Source organism: Nicotiana tabacum, chromosome 24, assembly GCF_000715075.1.
Source record: "Nicotiana tabacum cultivar K326 chromosome 24, ASM71507v2, whole genome shotgun sequence".
NCBI lineage: Eukaryota > Viridiplantae > Streptophyta > Magnoliopsida > Solanales > Solanaceae > Nicotiana > Nicotiana tabacum.
The window spans coordinates 112,805,793-112,823,702 of NC_134103.1; the positions used below are offsets into that span (position 1 = coordinate 112,805,793).

Consider the following 17,910-nt stretch of genomic DNA (forward strand, 5'->3'; position numbering starts at 1 on the left):
CAAATAGCTTTGATCAGGTCATACCTCAGCATAAGACTTAAATAATTATCAATTGGTAGTTATATTAACTATATTTAGTCTTTTCTTCTTAAAATAACAAGCAATAGACTTGTGTATTTCGATGGACAATGTTTATCAGCATAAGAAATGTATATACTTGTAGGGTGTAATTGCGTGTGGGATCCATGGCATACACAAGCCTTGGGTAAGATTAGTCGAGTATTTAGTGTCCATGGCACGTGTAAGCACGTTTAATCAAATTAAACAGCAGCAGAATTGAGTTACGAGTTCGGCCAAACCCAGTAATTTTGTTAAAATTATGTATTTATTTTAAAAGATCAATTCAATGCGTACAAAATTATTAATTTAGGACCTAATTAACTGATCAAACTCAATGTATATCTACTTAAATATTTTAAACATATACTCCCTTTGTTTTAATTTATGTGAACATATTTGACTGGGTACAGAATTTAAGATAAAAGAGAGCTTTTGAACTTGTGGTGTAAAATGAGATATATTTTGTATGGCTATAAATTATTGCATAAAGGTAAATTATTTTTAAATATGAAAAAGGGTCATTCTTTTTGGCACGAACTAAAAAGGAAATAAGTTCACATAAATTAAAACGGAGGGAGTATATTTTTATTAGGCCAAATACCTAGACGATCCCTTAAACATAGTTCCAATTTCCATTTTGACACCTTAACTAAGCTCATTACCTATTGAATACTTCAACCCAAATCAAAGTATGTCTATTGAACACAAAAAACCTAGTCCCAAAAAAAAATGTGTGAAGCTCAAACGCCGCTTGCATGGAAATATAACCGATGAAAAAATGTCAGATCATTAAAACAAGCCACATCAGTAACAAAAAATAGCCATGTTGTTATTTTTTTTGTTGTAAAAAGGCAACCTAGCCGCTGGACCCCTTACTCATCGTCGTTCATCTTCTCCACTCCCATCGTGTCGTCGGTTATCTTCTTTTTTAATTTCCCTATGTCGTTGGTCATCCCCTTTCCCCCTCCCACATTCTTCTTCTACTTTCGTTCAGAGCCCCCTAACTCGTCGGGGAAGAAATCTAAAACTGACATTTGAGAAAATTATTTTTATTTTTGAAATTTTTTTGCTATAACAACAAAAAATTTCAGATTTGTGTTGAAAGAAGATGGCGAACCTGAAGAAGATGGTGAGCCGAATCTGGAAAAATTAAAAAATAATGGATAGAATTTAGAAAAAATCAGTCATTAATGTATTTATTTGCCCAAATTTGCTGTTGGAGAAAAAAAGAAACATTCTTCTGTCTTTCTTTTGTCAGAGTTCAGAAGCTGCAAAATAGAGCAATAATGGAGATGCAACACAATTTGGTGAATCAATTTTGGTGTTGTTGATTTTTCTCTTTAATTTTTTGGTGTTGTTTGTTGATTGGGTTAATTGTTCTTAGAATTTATTAGTGTGTGCAATGATGATATTCTGACCCGGACCAGCAGTGATGGCGGAGGAGTGATAGTGATGGTGGAGATAAGGTGGTTATGGGTGGCCTATAAAAAAATTAATTCCGATTTAAACAAAAAAGAAAAGAAAAACATGATCTCAAACTCATTAAATTCAAGAGCCTAAGAGGGGGTGAAATACAACTCTCTTGCCATGTCAGTTTTTGTGTTTAATAGGCATACTTTAATTTTGGGATGAAGTGTTCAATAGGTAATGGGCTTAGTTAAGGTGTCAAAATAGAAATTGGAACCATGCTTAAGGGGTCGTCTAGGTATTTGGCCTTTTTATTATGTTTGTACTCATTGTCACAAAATTTACCACAATAACAACAACAACATACCCAGTATAACCTCACATAGAGGGGTATGGGAAAGATACTATGTACGCAGACCTTACCCCTACTTTATGAAGATAGAGATGTTATTTCCAATAGAACCCCGGCTTAGGAAAGCATAAGCACTACACTAATGAAAAGAAAGACGAGAAGGGACAACACCGAAAGCCATGTAAAAGCAGTATAAAAAATAACAAGATAGTAAGATGACCAAAATGAAAGAAATGATATGTAGTCATAGAAACCTAATACCAACAGAATGCAAGAGTACGTACTAATACTCTCGATATGAACCACCTAACCTACTACCCTAATCTTCGACCTCCACACCTTCCTATCAAGGGGTCATGTCTTCGGTCAGTTGTAGCAGCGCCAGATGATGCCTAATCACCTCTCCCCAATTCTTTTTCGGCCTGCCTCTACCTCTCCTCAGGCCCTCCAATATCATATCACACCTCCTCACTGGGACGTTGTATTTCTCCCCCTCATATGTCCAAACCACCTAAGCCTCGCTTCCCGCATCTTGTCTTCAATAGGGGCTACACCCACCTTGTCGCTAATAATCTCATTACTAATCCTATCTAACCTGGTGTTCCCGCACATCCTTATTAATATTTTCATCTCTACTACCTTCATATTCTATATATGGGAGCTCTTAACTGGCCAATACTCTACCCCATACAATATAGTCGGTCTGACCACCACTCTGTATAACTTACCTTTAAGTTTTAGTGGCACCTTCTTGTCACACAAAACACCAAAAACGAGTCTCCATTTTATCCATCCCGCCCCAATACGATGTGTGACATGCATTTTCATCAATCTCCCCATCTCCTTGAATAATAGACCCAAGGTACTTAAAATTTTCTCTCCTAGGAATAACTTGTAAATCGAGCCTCACCTCCCATTCCACTCCCTAAGTCTCAACACTGAACTTATACTCTAAGTATTCTGTCTTAGTCCTGCTCAACTTGAAACCTTTAGACTCCGGGGTCTGCCTCTAAACCTCTAGCGCCACATTAACACCACCTCACATCTCGTCAATCAGTACAATATCATCTGCAAACAACATGCACCATGACACCTTCCCTTGGATGTGGTACGTCAGCACATCCATCACCAGGACAAATAAAAAAGGGCTGAGTTTCGACCCCTGGTGCAACCCCATCATCACCATATAATAGTCCGAGTCCCCTCCCACTGTTCTCACCTGGGTTTTTGCTCCATCATACATGTTCGTAATTGTCCTAATATAGGGAATAGGTACACCTCTACTCTCCAAACATCTCAACAAAACCTCCCTCACAACTTTATCATAGACCTTTTCTAAGTCGATGAACACCATATGCAAGTCCCTCTTCCATTGTCACAAAATATAGTGATAGTAATATTCTACATCTGTCGACTTATATTAAGTCATGAGTCCGTCTTTAAGTAGGCGTTTGGTTATAAGTTTTGGATTTTTTTTTTCCAAAAAAAAAAGTCAAATATGTTTTTGTTTATAGAATTAATCTAGTTTTTGGGAGATTTTGAAAACCAAAATTTCAAATCTCAAATATAACTTAAGACCTCTTTTTGGGTCAAATCATGACAATTTGGAAATTTTTAGCTGGAAAAAAATAGCTCTTTAACATTTTTAAACTTGCCCCAAAATTCATGTCCAAACATATTTTCAATTTCAAATCAAACTTCACCCAAATTAGTTTTTTCAAAAACTATTTGGAAATCTATGTCCAAACGGGTCCTAAATTTCGACAAAAGTGCTTTTCTCAACTTAATTACGACTATTGTTTAGTTTCTTCTTTTTCTTTTTCTGCAAAATATAGAGTTGTGACAATCATATTTAACAGCCATTATATTTTATTTCTAGTTCCTAAAGAGACAAATATTAGGACTACAGTCATAGACCAGTATCAAGTCATGCGTCAAAGATGAGGAATTCAAGTATCACAAAAGTAAAAGGCTATGTCTTTGAGACTTTTATCAGAGATTGACAACCTTCGTTTTATTTTAATCAAATTTAACTGCCAGTTACTTCATTTGAGTTACTTGATAGAGCTCAATATGATACAGTGAAAAGAAATACATCTTCTCGATGGGTGAAAGAATTCTTTTTCTCCAAAATGGCTAAGCAGTGCTTTGATTGGCGTAGTCACTAAGCAAGGCGTTTTAACAGTCCAAAGTATAAAAATAAAAAGAAACTGCAAATGGTTTAAGGTCCAAAGTGTTTTGGTCTTGTTAATTAATATTAACAGTCACCATGTCAATGATTACAAGATATTGCCTCTCTTGAAAATGAAGGCGTTCACGATTACAAGGAAAAACAAAAAGACATTTACATTTTTTGCTGTCCTGTCCTATGTAAAAAGGAAATTAAACTGCAAATACAACGTCTTTCTATGTAAGCTAAATCCGTCTAACAATTAAACAAGAAATTCACTGTGGTAATAACTTGTCTTCCTTCTCAAAATAAGATGAGAGCTTGTCTCTTAACGTATCAAGCTCAACTACCATTGTTCCTTGAACCTGCTTAACAATACACAAAAGGAAGGAATTAGGATAATATATTGAACAAACAAAAACTCTTCAGGAAAATATACTTTATTCATCACTTTTCTTTTCCTTTTTTCCTATGCTCTTAATCAAACATCCACTTTGCCATCAAATGCCAGAATTTGAATATAAGAAAATTGAAGGATATTTTAGTAATACCTGAAAATGCAAGGTATAGAAGACCCTATCTTCTAAAGTTTCAAAACAAGATGAATTTAGTAGAAGAAGTCCTTCATCCTCTAATTCTGATACAGCCTCAGCAAATGAACCCTTATTAATCTTCAAAGTAGATATCTGAATCACTACTTCTCTATCACCTACTTCACTTGCTGAAATAACTAATGAAGAACTCTCAACTCCTCCTCTTCTTTTTTGCTTGTTAAAATCAGCTGAATTTTCTTTATTGGAGTTGGTTCTTGATATAAGCTCTTCTTTCTTCTGAATCAATCTTTCCACTTCATTTTGTAACTCTTGTATGTACTTTAGAACTCTTGATATTGTCGATGGAATACTTAATTTTTTCTGTCAACATAAAAGTTGATGAAGTCTCGTTAGCATGCATATAATATCAATATAAACTAATTCAAAATTAAGTTTAAATCTTCAGCTCAGAGATTTAATTGATAATTAATGGTTTAATCAAGGATTATCTTTACACTAAAAAATGAAAAAAAAAATAGGATAAATTGAAAAAGTAATCCTACCGCATGATCAGAAGCTGGAAGCAAAGAACGAAGAGTAGAATATAAGGTATTGATTTTTTTTCTGCGATCGCGCTCACTAGCATTGTGATTAAGCTTCTTAACCATCTGATCGGGTTGATCACCATTATTAATAATCTGATCAAATTTATTTGAATCACAGTGTTGAAGTACTCTTGTTTGAGATAATGATTGAAGGGCAACAACTGATTCTGATGAAGTTTCTGCACTAGTCATGTTTAGTTCATGGCTTATGGGATCCTCCAAAAGCCAGCCAAAGTTGTTAGAAAACAAAGGAGAAGAAGAAATGGCTAGCATTTTGCTAATACTCTGAAGACTTAATCAATTTCTGCTTTGCTAATTTGTAATTAAGACAATGTTTTCATGACTTTTTTAGAATATATATACTAATGACTTTCATTTAGGTTATACCTGATCAGCATAATACTCAAATAAATAAATGTTTAATCACTTAAATTATATGAGATTATTAAAAAAAGTTCCGAATTAAAGTAATCTTGCGTGTGGGGATCCATGCCATGCTCGAGCCTTGGGTAGATATCACTTATAAGCTCGAGTAATTAGGAGCTGTGTCACGGGTAAACACGTTTAATTAATTAAATATGCCACCTCAGCTTTTTAATGTTATAAGATTATGCGAGGTTCATTAATATAATTGAAGAACTAATAAAATCAAGAATATGCTACAAGCTCTTTTCTCTTTCCTACATATATAGAAAGGAGAATGTGAAGTTGCTTATAATGGAGATGCTTTGGAGTTCGTATTTACACTTTACATATCTTTAGAAAACTATTTGGAACGGTTTTCGCCTAAGCTATTTCCAATTTAGGATCTTTTAAAATGCATACATATCTTTGTTTGAGTCTGTACTCATAACTCATTGTCACGGAAAAAGAAAATACTTATAGTGATACTCTATAGTTACTATTTTATTTATTTTTTATTTCTATCAAAAGATTCCACGACGCCAAATTGTCTATATCCAAAATAACAATAACACATAAGACATAAGAAGTTTTAAGTTTTCCAAATAAAAAAGTATGATTCTTTTTTAGACAAACTAAAAAGAAAAGTATGACACATAAACTAAGACAGAGTACATAAATTTTACAACTAAAATTTTTAAACATATTCCATTTATGTATACTATAATCAATATTGTTTCCATGAATAAAAAGATAGAAATAAGGAGATTCCCTATAAACCCATGGTTTCGACTAATCATTTATATAAGGAATTTTAACCTTCCTATATTACATATGAAACTTTATTACCTCCCCTAATTAAATTTTAACTTAATTACATGGACACATACAATTTATCAATTATATACAATTAGTATTAATGAGTATCCCTTTATACTAGAAATTGAATAGAGATTTATTTATTTTCCATCTCTACTCTCTCTCGCTATATCTCTCTATCCCCGTCTCTTGTTCTCTCGCTCCCCGTCTCTCTTTCTCTCTCTCTCCATCTCTCTCTCTATCTATCTTTATCTCTCTACGTCTCTCTCTCTCTCTCTCTCTCCCTCTCTCCTTCTATATTCTTTCTCCAATTTTCTTCCTTCTTTTTTCTCTGCTTGTTATCCTCTCTTTTTTCACAGCAATTTTCTTTCATGTTGCACAATTGGTGTTCGAATTGAAATTGTCAATCAATAAATTATGAAAGTATTTGATTCTCCACCATTGTCAGCCATTAAAAAGCTTCAAAGCTTTGAATTCGAATTTGAGTTTTCAAAAACTATTGCTTGTTTGGATTGGGGGTTGTTGTAAACAATTGAGATATTGTTTGGAGCTTATATCTCAATTTTGACGGTGTTTGGTGAAGATTAGACTTGATTTTGGCTGAATTTCAGATTGAAACTCGAAGAAGATGAAGAAGAACACATCACATATAATATACTTATGAAATTGTAGTAAAGTTGTATTATAATTGTATGAAAATTATATTTTGTTGTAGTTGTATATATTTTTTATTTGAATAATGTATGAAAGTTGAAAAATAGTTGTATAATATATGAATCGTTGTATAAAATTTGTATTTAAGTTATTAATACTATCTTTTTATATAAAGTTATTGATATGTATCAAAATTGCATTAAGAGAGGAAGTTTTGATTAGAATTTCGGAGAGGAAGAAGAACACACCACTTACAAAATATATACAAATCATATACAAAATATTTACAAAAGACATATTGTATAAAATTTGTATGAAAATTGTATTTAAGTTGTATGATGTTGTTATTGTATTTAACTGGGTAGAAATGATGTTTGAAAGTTGTAGATAAGTTATAAATAAGTTGTATACTATATACTTAATTGTATAAAATTTATTTTTAGTATGTATGTTGTTGTAGATATTCTAATTTGCATTATATTTATACGAAATTTATTTTTAATTTGTATGTTAATGTACGAAATTGACAACCTCTCCATGTTGTGATGGAATCGGAAACAAAGTAAATGCTCTTTGCAAAGACGCCTCTCTGGTATGCATAGGGTAAATAAAATGACAGAATAAATTAAAAAATAAATAAATTAATTAATAAATAAATAAGTAATATCTTGTCCACTACTGTGTTTTATAATCTGAAAAATAATCCTTTTTTCCTACCAAAATAAACCTTTTATTGCACGCATCCAAATGTTGTCCTTTCTTTTCTTCACGTGAGTCATGAAGTAATAAATTAAATAATCCATCTATGACCCTTGCCACAACGACATAGTTATTCCCAAAGAAAAACAAAGATACAGTCGAAAGAGGAGTTGCAACGACCCTCTCCATGGGGTGAAGCAAAGTAATGAATTTATTTCAACTAAATGCTCGTTGCAGAAAGCAAAACAAATACATAGTAAATGCTAGAGATAGAAATTGAAGAGCAGTCAGTTTGTTAGATAAGCAGAGTTCTGTATTTTTTTTGGGAAAAGAAACCAGGCATAGATAAGGGATGAGAAGCAATATAATGTAATGACCCGACTTGTCGTTTTGAGAATTAATGTTCCGTTCAGCGATTTAAAGTCCCAAATAATTTCGTAATATGTATTATGACTTACGTGTGCGGTCGAGTTTGGTTTTGGAAGGTTCGAAATTAAATTGGAAGAACAATCCTTGTTTTTGAAGCTTAAATGAAAAGAGTTAACCGGAGTTTGACTTTGGGCAAACAATTCCGGAATGGGATTTTTATGATGTCAATATCTTCGTATGGTGATTCTAGACTTAGGTGTATGTCCGGATTTGGATTTGGAAATCCGTAGGATAATTTAGCGCATTTTGGCGAAAGTTAGAAAGGAGAAGATTTTTTGGAAAGTTTGATCGAGAGTTGACTTTATTGATATCGGGGTCGAAATTCAATTCCAAAAATTAGAACTGGCCCATCATGTCATTTATGACTCGTGTGCAAAATTTGAGGTCAACCGGACTTGATTTGATAGGTTTCGGGGTCTGATGTAGAAGTTTGAAGTTTTAAAGTTCATTAGGATTGAATCGACGTGAAATTTGTATTTTTAGCGTTGTTCGATGTGATTTAAGGGCTCGACTAAGTTCGTATGATATTTTAGGACTGGTTGGTATATTTGATTGAGGTCCCGAGGGCCTCTAGTAGATTTCGAATGGTTAACGGAATTTAAATTGGATAATTCTAGAATGTTTCGACGTCGTTTTCTTCAAGAATAAGTGGTATCACATTAAGAAAATGAGTTCCAAATTCAGTTTTGATTGAAGCATTAGATCTGTATTGAAATTTTGGAGCCATAGCAAAAAGAATCATCGAATTCGGACATCGTATGAGAGAGTTTATGTCCATTTCTGTGTCAGAAAAGATTTTCCGTCGCCGCTAGCACCCAGGTTAGTATGGGGTGCTGGGAATATTGAGGTTCTAGAAACTGGGCCACAGGTAGCGCCCCACACTACCTGTGATGCTCAAAATATTATATACTCATTTCAGAGTTCATTTTTTCCCATTCCTCTTGGCCGAAGTTTGGGGGTTTCCTCTACTCTCTCAAGACCTCCAACTCCCCCCATCTCCAAGGTGAGTAATCCCTAATAATTTGATATTTCATTCTATCATTTCCACTCTAGAACTAACTTAATCCACCATGAAATCCTTAGATCTAAAAGAAATTTCTTCAAGAACTCAAAAGAGGGTTTTGGCAAGATTTTTTCCAAAAGGTAATCCTACACCCTTAGACATATATGCATGGATTTATTATGAGTATGTGAGCAATAAATAAGTATTAGCACTTATTGGATGGTGTTTGGAAGCCATAAATACTTAAACTAGATTATTGGGTATTGTAGAGATTTTGTAATGAATTAATTAGCAACAATTGGGTGGATGTGAATTCATTGATGATTTTAATGGTGCTAAAGAAGGTTTTTTATAGACAAAGGATGGTTTAATATTTCTTGTTGGTGGGAAGGAGGAATTGTTGGATGAAGAAACACCATTACTAGAGGTAGTAAAATGCTATGTACTCTAGGTGTTTGATAAAATGCATAAATGACCAAAAATCTGGAAATTTGTTTACTAATATTGGTCCAATTAAATTATGTTGATGTAGATTGAAATTGTAAGGGTATTGGGTGGTTTTAATACCACTAAAGAGCTGAATTAAGAAAGCTCGATTTGTGGCGATCTTATTTTCGAGGGATTTTCAAGAAAATCATCGGGATTTGAGCCGTCTGGAGGTGGCTTCACTCGCGAAGATCATTTAAAGACTCGGTTTAGTTTCATCGAGGTAAGTATCATGCCTAACCTTTAGTGGAAGAATTACCCCTTAGGCATTGAGTCTTATGTGGAAATTGTGTAATTGAAAACAATGTACGTGAGGTGATGAGTATGTACTTGGGTTTATATGTGCAAATTATATCGGTTGAAATTCGTAGACGCCCTTATGTATTAAATTGAAAAATTGTTAAAACTTAGTAAATCCTTGATTTGTCATGCCTCATTCCTTGTTTGTCGAGTTTGTATTTTTTTATGATAATTTGGTGTGATTGCCACTTGGATTTTTATGTGAATTCCGTGTGTTTATTGATTTGATATTTCTTAGAAATAATCACATTATGGATTTTTCATCTAGAAATAATTAATTAAAGAAGTTTAAATGCGTTTATATATTTATCTAAAATTTAGATTAAAGAAGGCGTTGACCTATTATGAGTTATTTTGCCATTCTTGTGGTTGTTTTTGAGATTTTATTACATTGTGTTGAGTCATGGACTATCTTTTGTGAAATTAATTGACTTTATTGTACCTTTGGATAGGTTGTGGCCTACAAGAAATTTGTAAATACGAGTTGATGATGTTGTACTGTTGTGATAATATTCTGTGTGAATTGTTGTGTGATTTGGGTTACTGTTATGCGACGTATAAGGTGGCATTCCATTGTTGATATTATGTGGGCATAAGGGTGGAATTTCATTGTTGTTATGTGTGTTGGGATATTGTTTGGGCGGAGTGATAAGAGAGGCTATTAAACAGAGCGATAAGGGAGGCTATTAAATGAAGCGATAATGGAGGCTATTATAGGAGCGATAAGGGTGGCTATAGGAGCGATAAGGATGGCTATTGATATTGTCAGGGCGGAGGAAAAAGGGAGGCTATTATAGGAGTGATAAGAGTGGCTATAGGAGAGATAAAGGCGGCTATTGTCAGGGATGATATGTGATGATGTGGGTTATTGTGTTGGTAATTTTTATGTGATGATGTGGGGTTATAGCGTTGGTAATTTTCATATGATGTTGTGATTTTCCTTGTGTTTATTTTTATATCTTGTGCAACATGTCTTGTTATTTTGGTAAACATGATAATAGTCTGATCTATGTTGAAATTGTAAGCCTACGGCTATTGCCTGGCGGATTATGTTATTAGCACGTGAACTATCTGTGCAGATGTGATATGAAATATGGGTTACTGTTGTGATAATATTCTGTATGAATTGTTGTGTGATTTGGGTTACCGTTATGCGACGTATAAGGTGGCATTCCATTGTTGATATTATGTTGGCATAAGGGTGAAATTTCATTATTGTTATGTGTGTTGGGATATTATTTGGGCGGAGTGATAAGAGATGCTATTAAACAGAGCGATAAGGGAGGCTATTAAACGAAGAGATAAGGGAGGCTATTATAGGAGCGATAAGGGTGGCTATAGGAGCGATAAGGGTGGCTATTGATATTGTCAGGGCGGAGGGAAAAGGGAGGCTATTATAGGAGTGATAAGAGTAGCTATAGGAGAGATAAAGGCGGCTATTGTCATGGATGATATGTGATGATGTGGGGTTATTGTGTTGGTAATTTTTATGTGATGATGTGGGGTTATAGCGTTGGTAATTTTCATGTGATGTTGTGATTTTCCTTGTGTTTGTTTTTATATCTTGTGCAACCTGTCTTGTTGTTTCGGTAAACATGATAATAGTCTGATCTATGTTGAAATTGTAAGCCTGCGGCTATTGCCTGGCGGATTATGTTATTGGCACGTGAACTATCTGTGCAGATGTGATATGAAATATGGGCACGAGGTGCTAGGGAAATATAATGATTATGTTATTGGCACGTGAATTGTCCGTGCATATGTGATATGAAATGCGGGCACGAGGTGCCGGGGAAAATATGATGATTTTTATTATTGGCACGTGAGTTGTCCGTGCGGTTTTGATAGAAATATGGGCACGTGGTGCCATGAAAACATGAAAGTGGGATGAGACTCGTGTTAAGAAAATATGAAAGTGGGCTGAGACCCGTGTCACAGAGTGACTTTTATTTGAAAGAATTTATATTCGAAAGATATTTATTTGAAAGAATTTTATATTCGAAAGATATTTATTTGAAAGAAGTATATTCAGAAGGTATTTATTCGAAAGAATTATATGTAAAAGATTTATATTTGAAGGACTTGATTAATTAATTGTACTTGTGTTCCTTATTCGTTTGAGCAATAATTATGGTGTTCTTGTTACCTTGCTATTTGTATCTCAGGTTGATATTTGTTGCTATCACTGCTAGTTATTTTTCAGTACTATTGTATACTGTTATATTGCACAGGTTATTTGACTAGTGAGTGTCTTGACTGTACCTCATCACTACTCCACCGAGGTTAGTCTTGATACTTACTGGGTACCGACTGTGGTGTACTCATACTACACTTTTGCACATTTTTTTGCAGAGCTAGGTATTGGTGATATCGGACTCGGACAAAGTTAGTGTGTTGATCTCAAGGATTCAAGGTATAGCTACTTGGTCATCGCAATCCCTTGGAGTCTTTCTATTTTATTGTACTGTCAACTCTTATTCGAACAGTATTGTATATTCAATCCTTGAGATCATTGCATATATTCAGTTAGAGTTCGTGACTCAGTATTAGTCTTGGGAGGTTGTTATATTTGTTTCTGCTTTTGGTTTCGACACTTGTATTAAATTATATGTTTCAAAAAGAAATGGCTCGAAATGTAATTGTAATCGGCTTACCTAGTCTTAAAGACTAAGTGATATCACGATGCCTATGGTGGGATTTTGGATCGTGACAAGTTAGTATCAGAGCTCTAGGTTCATAGGATCTACGAGTCACAAACTAGTCTAGTAGAGTCTTGCGGATCGGTACAGAGACGTCTGTACTTATCTTCGAGAGGCTACAAAACTGTTAGGAAATTTCCACTTCTTTCATTCATGTCATGCAGAATTTATTGATTTTGGAGTTTGAGACTTTGTATATCTATTCTCTCACGGATGGTGAGGAGACGCGCTACCGGGTTAGCTGAGAAGACACCCGTGCATTCTGCTAGGGTCGCAAAAGTCCGGGGCCGAAGTAGAGGTCGAGGTAGAGGTCGAGAAAGGGCCTGTGCCGCAACTAGAGAACCTATTAGAGCATCAAATGAGGAACCAGCAGTAGATTCAGTTAGGGGACGAGTACCAGAGACAAATGTTGTTACCCCCGGACTTCAAGAGACTTTAGCACAATTCTTGAATATGTTTGGTATATTAACACAGGCTGGATAGATCTCCGTTTCACCAAATATTTCACAGATAGGGGGAGGATCTCAAACTCCTACTGCCCGTACTCCAGAGCAACAAGTTCATATTGGTCAAGTTCCTGGTATAGTACCGGTACAGAATGATATTCCGGTTCAGCTTGAGTTCAGGATAGAGGCATCAGAAGAAGAACAAAAAAGATGTGAGAGATTTAAGAGGTATAGTCCACCTACTTTTAGTGGCACAACTACCGAGAATGCCCAGGGATTTCTAGAAAAGTGTCATCATATTCTCCGTACCATTGGTATCGTGGAAGTGAGCGGAGTTGCCTTTACTATATTTCAGCTGTCAAGAGCAACATATCAATGGTGACAAGTTTATGAAGAGGGTAGACTAGTCGAAGCAACACCAACAGCTTGGGCTCAATTTTCAGTTTGTTTTTGAAAGAGTTTGTTCCCCAGACTCTCCGGGATACATGGCGCACAGAGTTGGAATGGTTGCATCAGGGCACCATGACGATGTCAGAATATGCTAGCAGGTTCATTGAGTTAGCCCGTCATGCACCTATCTTGGTTCCTACAGTTAGAGAGCGAGTCCGCAGATTCATTGAGGGGCTCGATTATGATCTTAAAATATGCATGGCTCAAATATTTCAGTCTAACATTCCGTTCCAGCAAGTAGTAGAGATGGCCAGGATGTTAGAACGGGTTCAAAGTGAGGAGAAGGAGTCTAAGAAGGCCAAAAGTTCTCAGAACTCTAGAGGATTTAGTGGATTCTACTCTACAGTTATGACTCATCATGGCGGAGGATCGGGCAGTCGGTCAGCCCAGTTTGCAATTCAGAGTACTCGTAGTGCTCCAGTTAATACTTTTAGTGCACCACCGGTACGAGGTTCTTACAGTGGTTATTCCAGTTATCCGGCATAGGCTCAGTACGAGCAGCCGCGACCTTAGAGGGGTTGTTATGAGTGTGATGCTACTAGGCACAACATGAGAGCTTGTCCCAGACTTGGGAGAGGTAGATTTCATCAGAACACTCAAGCTACAAGCTCTATTCCAGTTACTACCCCATATGCAGAGCCAGTTAGGGGTAGAGGACAAGCGGGTAGAGGGCGCCCTATAGGGGGAGGCCCAGCCCGTTGGTATAATTGCTATGAATTGGCTGAGGCCGATACATCAGATGTTTTCATTACTGGTACGATTTTGATTCGTTATAAAAGAATATTTTCCTTAGTGTTATTCGGTTCTAAGTATCGAGTCGAGTCCTCCTATTATGCTCCGCTTATGGGTGAGCTTCGTAATTCTGTAACCTACTTATGTGTTTACCCCTGATAGGAGATTTTATTGCGATAGTCGTGTCTATCATTTTGTGTTGTACACTATTGAGGGCTATAAGTCCAAAAGTGACTTTCTATTACTCGCTATAGTGGGTTTTGATGTAATTTTGGGATAATTGATTACAATTTTATGAATTATATGCCCTACCAGTATGGGGGTTCATTATGTATTATGAGATTGTTTATCAGAAATTTATTAAAATAAGAAAAAGAAATGGAAGGATTTCGATTGGCACGATGTGCATATTACTTGTGACTCAGAGTTGATGACGGGATCCTCGTATTTTAATATGATATGAAATGTTTAAACCGGGCTACAAGCCTCGGTGGAAGTTATATAAGGACGAGATCCTTGTGATGAAAACTTATGTGTTTAAATTCTCCCTTGTGAAATTAAATTGTACTATAGTACTAATAGGGAGTCATGCTTGTTAGACTTATTTGATAATTCTTGTATGTGTTTTTCTGTGCATATTTAGCCATTTCATGCTGTAATTATTAAGTTTTATGCCACGAGGTGAGTGCCCAGGTGACGTTAAATGTGACTCGTTAATTTGGGTAAATAATTATGAGGTCTTCATGCCTTGAGTCTCGTTGTTAGTAAGGTGAAGGTTTGGAACGAGATTTTTGTTTAACATGATGTTAATTGACAATGCTGTAATTGATTATGAATCGCTATTAAGACCAAAGATGTGGTTATGGGCATACATATGATGTGTGCGTAGGCATGAGTTGCTACCGCTGGTTGAGGCTAATACTGTGCGTTGATATGAAAATCATACTTTTTGAAAATATTTGGAGTGTGAGAAGTTTGGTTTTAAAGTTATAAATGTGGATAAAAGAAATAATCTCAATTGAGATGGTTTGGTGAGACGTAAGTCGATTTCGGTGACGTAGAATCACCCGCGAGTATATGTGTAAGAGAAAAAATAGCAATTTAATGTCCTCAGAATAATTCTTGGCACGTTCAAGGACGAATGTATGTTTAAGAGGGGGAGAATGTAACAACTCGACTTGTCGTTTTGAGAATTAACGTTCCGTTCAACGACTTAAGGTCCCGAGCAACTTTGTAATATGTTATGACTTGCATGTGCGGTCGAGTTTGATTTTGAAAGGTTCAGAATTAAATTGGAAGAACAATCCTTATTTTTGAAGCTTAAATGAAAAGAGTTGATCGGAGTTTTACTTTTGAGGAAACGACTCCGGAATGGGATTTTTATGATGTCAATAGCTTCGTATGGTGATTTTGGACTTAGTTGTATGTCCGGATTTGGAAGTCTGTAGGATAAGTCAGCGCATTTTGGCGAAAGTTAGAAAATAGAAGATTTTTTGGAAAGTTTGACCGGGAGTTGACTTTATTGATATCGGGGTCAAAATTTGATTCCGAAAATTAGAACAGGTCCATCATGTCATTCATGACTCGTGTGCAAAATTTGAGGTCAATCGAACTTGATTTGATAGGTTTCAGCGTCAGATGTAGAAGTTTGAAGTTTTAAAGTTCATTAGGCTTGAGTCGACATAAAATTCGTATTTTTAGTGTTGTTCGATGTGATTTAAGGACTCGACTAAGTTCGTATGATGTTTTAGGACTGGTTGGTATATTTGGTTGAGGTCTCGAGGGCCTTGGGTGGATTTCGGATGGTTAACGGAATTTAATTTGGATAATTCTAGAATGTTTTGACATTGTTTCTTCAAGCATAAGTGGTATCACATTAAGAAAATGAGCTCCAAATTCAGTTTTGGTTGAAGCATTAGTTCCGTATTGAAATTTCAGAGCCATAGCAAAAAGAGTCGTCGAATGCAGACAACGTATGGGAGAGTTATGCCCATTTTTGTGTCAGGAAAGATTTCCCGTCGCCGCTGATCTCGTCCAATTTCACTCCTCTATTTGAGGATATGAAAACGGTCGATGCAATAATAATATCCAACATAGTCGAGGTCGAATTCCACTGGGAACTATGCGAATGGGTGCTAGTAGTATATAACTTAGTGCGTGAAATTGTATATCTTGATTTGCACTTCCGGAATATTATGTTTTGTTTGAAAATCTAACTTAAACTACTATTGCGATTTTAAGAACGAAACTAGGAAATTGTTTTAGGTTGTTTTTCAAATGATAAAAAGGCCTAGGGCTATGACCATCACCTAGATGTTCGCTTAATGGGTTGTAAGCCTTAAAGCTTATTTTATTGGTCGGGGTGTATTATAGCTATCAACACTCAAGTTCCCAATCAATACCTCTCGGTCAGAGAGTGATTTTGCCCAATTTGGCTTTCTCAATTCCAAATGGGTATTGAATAAAGCAGTTGATAATAAGCTCAATTCGGGTTTTACTATCTCTAGGTTCAACCCTTTAATTGGGCTTATCAATCTCTCGATTGACCCAATTTCTTGCTAGCCAAGTTTTCGTAGACTAAGTCTCTCTTTCTAGAGTAGAGACCAAGTCAAATAGGCATAAAATAATGTATGCAACAATTAATTCTTCAAATAAAAGCAAGAACAAGGCTAGATAATCAACACCCAATCATAAACAAGCAATAAATCAAACATCCATTAAGTTTACACACGAGTGTTGGGTCACAACCCTAGTAAACATCTAGCTACTCATGCTTAAATTAGAAGAAAAAGAAGAAGAAGTGATAATTAAACCCAAAATAATAATTAAGAAGATAAAGGTAATATTCAAAAAGCTCAAAATAGCAAAAACTACTAAAAGGAGCAAAGTAAAACGTCTAGAGTGGATGCTGATGTCAAAAGTTAACCTAAAAAGGTGAATCTCTTCTATTTATACAGTACTAGAATTTTCGGAAAAAAAATGCTCTTGCGGAGGTTCGCGGCCGCACAATTTCATGTGCGGTTCGCACTTTGCTTAAGCCTGGTAGGAATGGAAATCTGCGGCTGCATAATTCTGAACTGCGGCCGCACTTCACTCTTTCTGCAGTCCGCACATTTCATAGTGCGGTCGCACATTGCTCTTCTGCGGACCAGACAAATATGATTGCGGTCGCGTAGCTGATCTTCTGCGACCGCACAATAATTGTGCGGTCCGCACTTCTGTTGAACTTGAATGCATGTTTTCTAAACTTTTGCTCTTGCCCAGGTTCTACGGCCGCACATTTCATGTGCGGACCGCACTTTGCACTTGTCTCTGATTGGATTTGCTTCACAATCTGTGCCCGCAGATGATAATCGGCGGTCCGCACTTTTGAGCTTCTGTGCATGTTTTCGTCCTTGAGTTTAGATCACTCCTTCTTAAGTTGGATTTTATCTTTGGGACTCATTTTTCACTATTCCTGCAATTAAGCATATTTCACTAATTTTCGGGAACACAATTAAATACTTTTGGACTAAAACGAAAGCAAAAAGGTGCTAATAAGTAGTCAAATCTCCACTTATCAACTCCCCCAAACTTAAGCTTTTCCTCGTCCTCAAGCAAATAAGGTAATTCCCACCTCAACAAGTTGAGAGCTATTCCAGCTAATAAAAAATGCATCAATCAC

The 17,910-nt window shown here is 35.7% G+C and overlaps 1 protein-coding gene across 2 annotated transcripts; it reads right to left on the minus strand.

Moving 5' to 3' along the window:
* Positions 1-4,039: 4,039 nt before the first annotated feature.
* On the minus strand, positions 4,040-5,467 carry LOC107796758 (transcription factor ORG2-like). Of its 2 annotated transcripts, none has more exons than XM_016619568.2 (3): positions 5,086-5,467; positions 4,541-4,903; positions 4,040-4,357 (listed from the first exon to the last, which is right to left on the minus strand). In XM_016619568.2, the coding sequence occupies exons 1-3, from the start codon at positions 5,398-5,400 to the stop codon at positions 4,265-4,267; spliced, it is 771 nt and encodes a 256-aa protein (XP_016475054.1). In that variant the 5' UTR covers positions 5,401-5,467; the 3' UTR covers positions 4,040-4,264. The 2 variants fall into 2 exon arrangements, with proteins under 2 accessions (XP_016475054.1, XP_016475055.1); XM_016619569.2 differs by having other exon boundaries at positions 4,040-4,354; positions 5,086-5,465.
* Between the last annotated feature and the right edge of the window lie 12,443 nt (positions 5,468-17,910).

Excerpts from the sequence above, each read along its gene's own strand:
- LOC107796758 (XM_016619568.2), bottom strand. The coding sequence starts at position 5,400 with ATGCTAGCCATTTCTTCTTCTCCTTTGTTTTCTAACAACTTTGGCTGG. Across the intron at positions 4,904-5,085 it reads TTCCAGCTTCTGATCATGCG|AAAAAATTAAGTATTCCATC; the intron begins GTAGGATTACTT and ends TTATGTTGACAG. Across the intron at positions 4,358-4,540 it reads TCTATACCTTGCATTTTCAG|CAGGTTCAAGGAACAATGGT; the intron begins GTATTACTAAAA and ends TGTATTGTTAAG.